General features: G+C 43.4%; 1 protein-coding gene across 1 annotated transcript in view; it reads left to right on the top strand.

Annotated features, from left to right (window-relative positions):
- The window catches only part of LOC135520453 (NACHT, LRR and PYD domains-containing protein 12-like), a 48,812-nt gene extending 36,702 nt beyond the window's left edge, over positions 1-12,110 (top strand). The window contains 3 exon segments of the mRNA XM_064946031.1: positions 9,724-9,897; positions 10,147-10,193; positions 10,546-12,110. Of these exon segments, the coding sequence (XP_064802103.1) occupies positions 9,724-9,897; positions 10,147-10,193; positions 10,546-11,072 (748 nt within the window). The 3' untranslated portion in view covers positions 11,073-12,110.
- The last annotated feature ends 2,799 nt before the right edge of the window (positions 12,111-14,909 follow it).

Genomic DNA, 14,909 nt, shown 5'->3' with positions numbered 1-14,909 from the left:
ACACCAGGGATATATACACCAGGGATATATACACCAGGGAAATATACACCAGGGAAACACAGTGATATATATACCAGGGATATATACACCAGGGATATATACACCAGGGATATATACACCAGGGAAACACAGGGATAAATACACCAGGGAAACACAGTGATATATAAACACCAGGGATATATACACCAGGGATATATACACCAGGGAAACACAGGGATATATACACCAGGGATATATACACCATGGATATATACACCAGGGATATATGCACCAGGGATATATACACCAGGGAAACACAGGGATAACTACACCAGGGAAACACAGTGATATATATACACCAGGGATATATACACCAGGGATATATACACCAGGGATATATACACCAGGGATGTATACACCAGGGATATATACACCAGGGAAATATACACCAGGGAAACACAGTGATATATACACCAGGGATATATACACCAGGGATATATACACCAGGGATATATACACCAGGGATATATACACCAGGGATATATACACCAGGGAAACACAGGGATATATACACCAGGGATATATACACCAGGGATATATACACCAGGGATATATATACACCAGGGATATATACACCAGGGATATATACACCAGGGAAATATACACCAGGGAAACACAGTGATATATATACACCAGGGATATATACACCAGGGATATATACACCAGGGATATATACACCAGGGATATATACACCAGGGATATATACACCAGGGAAACACAGGGATATATACACCAGGGAAACACAGGGATATATACAACAGGGAAACACAGGGATATATACACCAGGGAAACACAGGGATATATACACCAGGGAAACACAGGGATATATACACCAGGGATATATACACCAGGGATATATACACCAGGGATATATACACCAGGGATATATACACCAGGGAAACACAGGGATAAATACACCAGGTATATATACACCAGGGATATATACACCAGGGATATATACACCAGGGATAAATACACCAGGGAAACACAGGGATATATACACCAGGGATATATACACCAGGGATATATACACCAGGGATATATACACCAGGCAAATATACACCAGGGAAACACAGTGATATATACACCAGGGATATATACACCAGGGATATATACACCAGGGATATATACACCAGGGAAACACAGGGATAAATACACCAGGGAAACACAGTGATATATATACACCAGGGATATATACACCAGGGATATATACACCAGGGAAACACAGGGATATATACACCAGGGATATATACACCATGGATATATACACCAGGGATATATACACCAGGGATATATACACCAGGGAAACAGGGATAACTACACCAGGGAAACACAGTGATATATATACACCAGGGATATATACACCAGGGATATATACACCAGGGATATATACACCAGGGATGTATACACCAGGGATATATACACCAGGGAAATATACACCAGGGAAACACAGTGATATATACACCAGGGATATATACACCAGGGATATATACACCAGGGAAACATAGGGATATATACACCAGGGATATATACACCAGGGATATATACACCAGGGAAACAGGGATAACTACACCAGGGAAACACAGTGATATATATACACCAGGGATATATACACCAGGGATATATACACCAGGGATATATACACCAGGGATGTATACACCAGGGATATATACACCAGGGAAATATACACCAGGGAAACACAGTGATATATACACCAGGGATATATACACCAGGGATATATACACCAGGGAAACATAGGGATATATACACCAGGGAAACACAGGGATATATAACCAGGGAAATATACACCAGGGATATATACACCAGTGATATGTACACCAGGGATATATACACCAGGGATATATACACCAGGGATATATACACCAGGGATATATACTCCAGGGAAACACAGGGATATATACACCAGGGATATATACACCAGGGATATATACTCCAGGGAAACACAGGGATATATACACCAGGGATATATACACCAGGGATATATACACCAGGGATATATACACCAGGGAAACACAGGGATAAATACACCAGGGAAACACAGGGATATATATACACCAGGGATATATACACCAGGGAAACACAGGGATAAATACACCAGGGAAACACAGGGATATATATACACCAGGGATATATACACCAGGGATATATACACCAGGGATATATACACCAGGGATATATACACCAGGGAAACACAGGGATAAATACACCAGGGATATATACACCAGGGATATATACACCAGGGATATATACACCAGGGAAACACAGGGATATATACACCAGGGAAACACAGGGATATATACAACAGGGAAACACAGGGATATATACACCAGGGAAACACAGGGATACATACACCAGGGATATATACACCAGGGATATATACACCAGGGAAACACAGGGATATATACACCAGGGATATATACACCAGGGATATATACACCAGGGATATATATACCAGGGAAACACAGGGATAACTACACCAGGGAAACACAGTGATATATATACACCAGGGATATATACACCAGGGATATATACACCAGGGATATATACACCAGGGATGTATACACCAGGGATATATACACCAGGGATATATACACCAGGGAAACACAGTGATATATACACCAGGGATATATACACCAGGGATATATACACCAGGGATATATACACCAGGGAAACACAGGGATATATAAACAGGGAAATATACACCAGGGAAACACAGTGATATATACACCAGGGATATATACACCAGGGATATATACACCAGATATATATACACCAGGGATATATACACCAGGGAAACACAGGGATATACACACCAGGGATATATACACCAGGGATATATACACCAGGGAAACACAGGGATATATACACCAGGGAAACACAGGGATATATACACCAGGGATATATTCCCCAGGGATATATACACCAGGGATATATACACCAGGGATTTATACACCAGGGATATATACACCAGGGAAACACAGGGATATATACACCAGGGATATATACACCAGGGATATATACACCAGGGATATATACACCAGGGAAACACAGGGACATGTACACCAGGGATATATACACCAGGGATATATACACCAGGGATATATACACCAGGGAAACACAGGGATAAATACACCAGGGAAACACAGGGATATATATACACCAGGGATATATACACCAGGGAAACACAGGGATAAATACACCAGGGAAACACAGGGATATATACACCAGGGATATATACACCAGGGATATATACACCAGGGATATATACACCAGGGATATATACACCAGGGAAACACAGGGATAAATACACCAGGGATATATACACCAGGGATATATACACCAGGGAAACACAGGGATATATACACCAGGGATATATACACCAGGGAAACACAGGGATAAATACACCAGGGAAACACAGGGATATATACACCAGGGATATATACACCAGGGATATATACACCAGGGATATATACACCAGGGAAACACAGGGATAAATACACCAGGGATATATACACCAGGGATATATACACCAGGGATATATACACCAGGGATATATACACCAGGGAAACACAGGGATAAATACACCAGGGATATATACACCAGGGATATATACACCAGGGATATATACACCAGGGATATATACACCAGGGAAACACAGGGATAAATACACCAGGGATATATACACCAGGGATATATACACCAGGGAAACACAGGGATATATACACCAGGGATATATACACCAGGGAAACACAGGGATAAATACACCAGGGAAACACAGGGATATATACACCAGGGATATATACACCAGGGATATATACACCAGGGATATATACACCAGGGATATATACACCAGGGAAACACAGGGATAAATACACCAGGGATATATACACCAGGGATATATACACCAGGGATATATACACCAGGGAAACACAGGGATAAATACACCAGGGATATATACACCAGGGATATATATATACACCAGGGATATATACACCAGGGAAACACAGGGATAAATACACCAGGGATATATACACCAGGGATATATACACCAGGGATATATACACCAGGGATAAATACACCAGGGAAACACAGGGATATATACAACAGGGAAACACAGGGATATATACACCAGGGGAAACACAGGGATAATACACCAGGGATATATACACCAGGGATATATACACCAGGGATATATACACCAGGGAAACACAGGGATATATACACCAGGGATATATACACCAGGGATATATACACCAGGGATATATACACCAGGGAAACACAGGGATAACTACACCAGGGAAACACAGTGATATATATACACCAGGGATATATACACCAGGGATATATACACCAGGGATATATACACCAGGGATGTATACACCAGGGATATATACACCAGGGAAATATACACCAGGGAAACACAGTGATATATACACCAGGGATATATACACCAGGGATATATACACCAGGGATATATACACCAGGGAAACACAGGGATATATAAACAGGGAAATATACACCAGGGAAACACAGGGATATATACACCAGGGATATATACACCAGGGAAACACAGGGATATATACACCAGGGATATATACACCAGGGATATATACACCAGGGAAACACAGAGATATATACACCAGGGATATATACACCAGGGATATATACACCAGGGAAACACAGGGATATACACACCAGGGATATATACACCAGGGATATATACACCAGGGAAACACAGGGATATATACACCAGGGAAACACAGGGATATATACACCAGGGATATATTCCCCAGGGATATATACACCAGGGATATATACACCAGGGATATATACACCAGGGATATATACACCAGGGAAACACAGGGATAAATACACCAGGGAAACACAGGGATATATATACACCAGGGATATATACACCAGGGATATATACACCAGGGATATATACACCAGGGATATATACACCAGGGAAACACAGGGATAAATACACCAGGGAAACACAGGGATATATATACACCAGGGATATATACACCAGGGATGTATACACCAGGGATATATACACCAGGGAAATATACACCAGGGAAACACAGTGATATATACACCAGGGATATATACACCAGGGATATATACACCAGGGATATATACACCAGGGAAACACAGGGATATATAAACAGGGAAATATACACCAGGGAAACACAGGGATATATACACCAGGGATATATACACCAGGGAAACACAGGGATATATACACCAGGGATATATACACCAGGGATATATACACCAGGGAAACACAGAGATATATACACCAGGGATATATACACCAGGGATATATACACCAGGGAAACACAGGGATATACACACCAGGGATATATACACCAGGGATATATACACCAGGGAAACACAGGGATATATACACCAGGGAAACACAGGGATATATACACCAGGGATATATTCCCCAGGGATATATACACCAGGGATATATACACCAGGGAAACACAGGGATAAATACACCAGGGAAACACAGGGATATATATACACCAGGGATATATACACCAGGGATATATACACCAGGGATATATACACCAGGGATATATACACCAGGGAAACACAGGGATAAATACACCAGGGATAAATACACCAGGGATATATACACCAGGGAAACACAGGGATATATACACCAGGGAAACAATGTGATATATACACCAGGGAAACACAGGGATATATACACCAGGGAAACACAGGGATATATACACTAGGGATATATACACTAGGGATATATACACCAGGGATATATACACCAGGGATATATACACCAGGGATATATACACCAGGGAAACACAGGGATATATACACCAGGGGAACACAGGGATATATACACCAGGGAAACATAGGGATATATACACCAGGGATATATACACCAGGGATATATACAACAGGGAAATACAGGGATATATACACCAGGGATATATACACCAGGGATATATTCACCAGGGATATATACACCAGGGATATATACACCAGGGATATATACACCAGGGGAACACAGGGATATATACACCAGGGATATATACACTAGGGAAACACAGGGATATATACACCAGGGATATATACACCAGGGAAACACAGGGATAAATACACCAGAAAAAAACACAGATATATATACACCAGGGATATATACACCAGGGATATATACACCAGGGAAACACAGGGAAATATACACCAGGGATATATACACCAGGGATATATACACCAGGGAAACACAGGGATAAATACACCAAGGGAAACACAGGGATATATATACACCAGGGATATATACACCAGGGATATATACACCAGGGATATATACACCAGGGATATATACACCAGGGATATATACACCAGGGATATATTCACCAGGGAAACACACACTAGGGATATATACACCAGGGATATATACACCAGGGAAACACAGGGATAAATACACCAAGGGAAACACAGGGATATATATACACCAGGGATATATACACCAGGGATATATACACCAGGGATATATACACTAGGGATATATACACCAGGGATATATACACCAGGGATATATACACCAGGGATATATACACCAGGGATATATACACCAGGGAAACACAGGGATAAATACACTAGGGATATATACACCAGGGATATATACACCAGGGAAACATAGGGATATATACACCAGGGATATATACACCAGGGATATATACACCAGGGATAAATACACCAGGGATAAATACACCAGGGATATATACACCAGGGATATATACACCAGGGACACACAGGGATATATACACCAGGGATATATACACCAGGGATATATACACCAGGGATATATACACCAGGGATATATACACCAGGGAAACACAGGGATATATACACCAGGGATATATACACCAGGGATATATACACCAGGGATATATACACCAGGGATATATACACCAGGGACACACAGGGATATATACACCAGGGATATATACACCAGGGATATATACACCAGGGATATATACACCAGGGAAACACAGGGATATATACACCAGGGATATATACACCAGGGATATATACACCAGGGATATATACACCAGGGATATATACACCAGGGATATATACACCAGGGATATATACACCAGGGAAACACAGGGATATACACACCAGGGATATATACACCAGGGATATATACACCAGGGAAACACAGGGATATATACACCAGGGAAACACAGGGATATATACACCAGGGATATATTCCCCAGGGATATATACACCAGGGATATATACACCAGGGAAACACAGGGATAAATACACCAGGGAAACACAGGGATATATACACCAGGGATAAATACACCAGGGATATATACACCAGGGATATATACACCAGGGATATATACACCAGGGAAACACAGGGATAAATACACCAGGGATAAATACACCAGGGATATATACACCAGGGATATATACACCAGGGAAACACAGGGATATATACACCAGGGAAACAATGTGATATATACACCAGGGAAACACAGGGATATATACACCAGGGAAACACAGGGATATATACACTAGGGATATATACACTAGGGATATATACACCAGGGATATATACACCAGGGATATATACACCAGGGATATATACACCAGGGAAACACAGGGATATATACACCAGGGGAACACAGGGATATATACACCAGGGAAACATAGGGATATATACACCAGGGATATATACACCAGGGATATATACAACAGGGAAATACAGGGATATATACACCAGGGATATATACACCAGGGATATATTCACCAGGGATATATACACCAGGGATATATACACCAGGGATATATACACCAGGGAACACAGGGATATATACACCAGGGATATATACACTAGGGAAACACAGGGATATATACACCAGGGATATATACACAGGGATAAATACACCAGAAAAAAACACAGATATATATACACCAGGGATATATACACCAGGGATATATACACCAGGGAAACACAGGGAAATATACACCAGGGATATATACACCAGGGATATATACACCAGGGAAACACAGGGATAAATACACCAAGGGAAACACAGGGATATATATACACCAGGGATATATACACCAGGGATATATACACCAGGGATATATACACCAGGGATATATACACCAGGGATATATACACCAGGGATATATACACCAGGGACACACAGGGATATATACACCAGGGATATATACACCAGGGATATATACACCAGGGATATATACACCAGGGAAACACAGGGATATATACACCAGGGATATATACACCAGGGATATATACACCAGGGATATATACACCAGGGATATATACACCAGGGACACACAGGGATATATACACCAGGGATATATACACCAGGGATATATACACCAGGGATATATACACCAGGGATATATACACCAGGGAAACACAGGGATATATACACCAGGGATATATACACCAGGGATATATACACCAGGGATATATACACCAGGGAAACACAGGGATATATACACCAGGGATATATACACCAGGGATATATACACCAGGGATATATACACCAGGGACACACAGGGATATATACACCAGGGATATATACACCAGGGATATATACACCAGGGATATATACACCAGGGATACATACACCAGGGAAACATAGGGATATATACACCAGGGATATATACACCAGGGAAACACAGGGATATATACACCAGGGATACATACACCAGGGATATATACACCAGGGATATATACACCAGGGAAACACAGGGATATATACACCAGGGATATATACACCAGGGATATATACACCAGGGATATATACACCAGGGATATATACACCAGGGACACACAGGGATATATACACCAGGGATATATACACCAGGGATATATACACCAGGGAAACACAGGGATATATACACCAGGGATATATACACCAGGGATACATACACCAGGGAAACATAGGGATATATACACCAGGGATATATACACCAGGGAAACACAGGGATATATACACCAGGGATACATACACCAGGGATATATACACCAGGGATATATACACCAGGGATATATACACCAGGAAACACAGGGATATATACACAGGGATATATACACCAGGGATATATACACCAGGGAAACATAGGGATATATACACCAGGGAAACACAGTGATATATATACACCAGGGATATATACACCAGGGATATATACACCAGGGATATATACACCAGGGAAACATATATATACACCAGGGATAAACACAGGGATATATACACCAGGGAAACACACCAGGGATATATACACCAGGGATATATACACCAGGGATATATACACCAGGGATATATACACCAGGGAAACATAGGGATATATACACCAGGGATATATACACCAGGGATATATACACCAGGGATATATACACCAGGGAAACACAGGGATATATACACCAGGGATATATACACCAGGGATATATACACCAGGGATATATACACCAGGGATATATACACCAGGGATATAATAATAATAGGTATGGTGTATATATCCCTGGACAGGTGAAACAGATCAGGGTTTGACATGAATATGGAGAAAAATATACTGCCATTATTTTCACCATCAAAGAATATCAGTGTGATTTTAATATGATTTGACTCTTTGCAGGCTGTCAGGCTGTCTAGTCACAGAGGAAGGCTGTGCTTCTCTGGTCTCAGCTCTGAGGTCAAACCCCTCACACCTGAGAGAGCTGGACCTGAGTAACAATCACCCAGGAGACTCAGGAGTCAGACTGCTCTCTGCTGGACTGGAGGATCCACACTGCAGACTGGAGAAACTCAAGTATGTAGAGGGTTTATGTCAATGTTCATATCAGACATGTTGGACTTATCAGGCTGGTTAAGACAAACATTCTGACCACCACTTGGACAAAGTTACATGCTGACTGTGTGTGTGTGTGTGTGTGTGTGTGTGTGTGTGTGTGTGTGTGTGTGTGTGTGTGTGTGTGTGTGTGTGTGTGTGTGTGTGTGTGTTCAGGTGTGTTCAGGTGTATCCCTCAATGACTGTCTGTTCTTCTGCTTACCGCTACAGTGTGGAACATGGTGGAGAGTACACAATGAAACCTGGACTTAGAAAATGTGAGTGTTGACTGCTGTGAAGAGTATGACTAAGAATAAGTCTTAATTCAAGTTAAGTCAAAGACCACCATCATTACTGACTTGGTCACATTAAATATCAGCTGTCGTTCTACAGAAGCAGAAATCAGGGACACCAACGTTTACAAAGAGTTGCATGTGTGTTTAATAGGAATAAGTGTGTTTTATATTACCATACAGTATAACATATGATCATTCAACAAGTCTCAAGTTACCTTAACTTCTCCTTTTGATACCTAGAAACATCTACATTAAATGAATTAGTGAAAAGTGAGTTAACGTTCTAATGTGAATGATGATGATTTCTAATATTGTGTCTGGTTTCATCCATCAGATGTCTGTGATCTCACACTGGACCTAAACACAGTAAACAGACTCCTCTCTCTGTCTGAGGAGAACAAAAAGGTGACATGGAGGACAGAGGAGCAGCCGTATCCTGATCACCCAGAGAGATTTGAGGGCTGTAGACAGGTGCTGTGTAGAGAGGGTCTGACTGGGCGCTGTTACTGGGAGGTAGAGTGGAGTGGGGGGGCTGTTATTGGAGTGACATATAAAGGAATCAGCAGGAGAGGAAGGGGTTATGACTGTTGTCTTGGATACAATGACAAGTCCTGGAGTCTGTTCTGCTATGACAACAGTTACTCTGCCTGTCACAATAATAATCCCACTACCATAGACGTCCCCCCCTCCAGCTCCCACAGAGTAGGAGTGTATCTGGACTGGCCAGCCGGCACTCTGTCCTTCTATAGAGCCTCCTCTGACACACTGACCCACCTGATCACATTCACCTCCACATTCACTGAGCCCCTCTATCCAGGGTTTGGGGTTTGTTGGGAAGGTGACTCAGTGTCCCTGAAATAATTACACACACACACATTGAACATACAAACACACACTGGACCGACACACACACTGGACTCACAAAAATACACACACACCCTGGACACACACACACACACACACACTGAACACACACACACACACACTGGACTCACGAACACACACACACATACTGGACAAAAACACACACACACACACTGGACTCACGAACACACACACACATACTGGACAAAAACACACACACACACACTGGACTCACGAACACACACACACATACTGGACAAAAACACACACACACACACTGGACTCACACACACACACACACACACACACTGGACTCACACACACCCTGAACACACACTGGACTCACACACACACACACACACACTGGACCGACACACACACCCTGAACACACACACATAAACACACACTGGAAACACACACACACTGGACGCACACTCACATTGCACACACACACTGGACAAACACACACACTGGGCAAAGACACACACACACACAGGCTGGACAAACACACACACACACACACACTGGACAAACACACACACACACACAATTGGACACACACACACACTGAACACACACACTGAACACACACTGGACTCACACACACACACTGGACTCACACATACACACACACACACACACACACTGGACTCACACACACACTGCACTCACACACACACACTGGACTCACACACACGCACACACACACACACACTGGACTCACTCACACACACACACACCCTGAACACACACTGGACTCACTCACACACACACACACACACTGGGCAAAGACACACACACACACACACACACACACACACACACTGGACCGACACACACACCCTGAACACACACACACACTGGAAACACACACACACTGGACGCACAATCACATTTCACACACACACACTGGACAAACACACACACACTGAACACACACACACTGAACACACACTGGACAGACACACACACACACACACACACACACACTGGACAAACACACACACACACACACACACACACACACACACACACTGGACAAACACACAAACACACACTCTAGACACAAACAAACACACACACGCTAGACACACACACACACACACACACACACACACACACTGGACAGACACACACACACACACACTGGACAGACACACACACACACACACACTGGACAGACACACACACACACACTGGACAAACACACACTGAACACACACACACTGAACACTGGGCAAAGACACACACACACACACACACACACAATGGACACACACACACACTGGACAAACACACACTGAACACACACACACACACACACTGGACAAAAACACACACAGACTGGACAAACACACACACACACACACACACTGGACACAAACACACACACTGAACACACACACACTGGGCAAAGACACACATGCTAGAACACACACACACACACACTGGACAAGCACACAAACACAGACACACACACACTGAACACACACACACACAGACACACACACACACACACTGGACACAAACACACACACACACTGAACACACACACACACACACACTGGACACAAACACACACACACTGAACACACACACACTGGGCAGAGACACACACACAATTGGACACACACACACACACACACACACTGGACTCACACACACACACACACTGAACACACACACACACACAACACACACACACACACACACACTGAACACACACACACACACACTGAACACACACACACACTAGACACACACAAACTGAACACAACACACACACACACACACTAGACACACACAGACATTGGACACACACACACACACACACTGAACACACACACACACACTGAACACACACACACACACACACACACACACACTGAACACACACACACACACACACACACACACTGAACACACACACACACACACACACACTGGACAAACACACACATGCTGGACAAACACACACACTGGACTCACAAACACACACACACATACTGGACAAACACACACACTGGACACACACACACACACTGAACACACACACACACACACACACACACACACACTGAACACACACACACACACACACACACACTGAACACACACACACACACCCACACTGAACACACACTGAACACACACACAAACACTGGACAAACACACACATGCTGGACAAACACACACACTGGACTCACAAACACACACACATACTGGACAACACACACACTGGACAAAAACACACACACACACACACACACACACACACTGGACAAACACACACACTGGACACAAACAAACACACACAAGCTAGACACACACACACCAACTGGACAAACACACAAACTAGACACAAACAAACACACACACTAGACACACACACACACACACACACTGGACAGACACACACACACACACTGGACAGACACACACACACACTGGACAGACACGCACACACACACTGGATAGAGACACACACACAGTGGACAGACACACACACACTGAACACACACACACTGGGCAAAGACACACACACACACAATTGGACACACACACACACTGGACAAACACACAAACACAGACCCACACACACTGAACACACACACGCAGACACACACACACACACTGGACAAAACACACACACACTGGACAAACACACGCACACACACACACACACTGGACACAAACACACACACTGAACATACACACACTGGGCAAAGACACACATGCTAGACACACACACACACACACACTGGACAAGCACACAAACACAGACACACACACACTGAACACACACACACGCTAGACACACACACACTTTACACAAACACACACACACACTGAACACACACACACACACACACTGGACTCACACACACACACACACTGGACTAACACACAAAAACACTCACTCACACACACTGGACTCACACACACCCTGAACACACACTGGACACACACACACACACACACACACACTGGACCGACACACACACCCTGAACACACACACATAAACACACACTGGAAACACACACACACTGGACGCACACTCACATTGCACACACACACTGGACAAACACACACACTGGGCAAAGACACACACACACACACACTGGGCAAAGACACACACACACACACTGGACAAACACACACAGGCTGGACAAACACACACACACACACACACTGGACAAACACACACACACACACACACAATTGGACACACACACACACTGAACACACACACTGAACACACACTGGACTCACACACACACACTGGACTCACACATACACACACACACACACACACACACACTGGACTCACACACACACTGCACTCACACACACACACTGGACTCACACACACACACACACACACACACTGGACTCACTCACACACACACACACCCTGAACACACACTGGACTCACTCACACACACACACACACACTGGGCAAAGACACACACACACACACACACACACACACACTGGACCGACACACACACCCTGAACACACACACACACTGGAAACACACACACACTGGACGCACAATCACATTTCACACACACACACTGGACAAACACACACACACTGAACACACACACACTGAACACACACTGGACAGACACACACACACACACACACACACACACACTGGACAAACACACACACACACACACACACTGGACAAACACACAAACACACACTCTAGACACAAACAAACACACACACGCTAGACACACACAGACACACACACACACACACACACACTGGACAGACACACACACACACACTGGACAGACACACACACACACACACACACAC

This window comes from Oncorhynchus masou, chromosome 29 (genome assembly GCF_036934945.1).
Source record: "Oncorhynchus masou masou isolate Uvic2021 chromosome 29, UVic_Omas_1.1, whole genome shotgun sequence".
NCBI lineage: Eukaryota > Metazoa > Chordata > Actinopteri > Salmoniformes > Salmonidae > Oncorhynchus > Oncorhynchus masou.
This window is presented reverse-complemented; position numbering and strand designations above follow the sequence as displayed.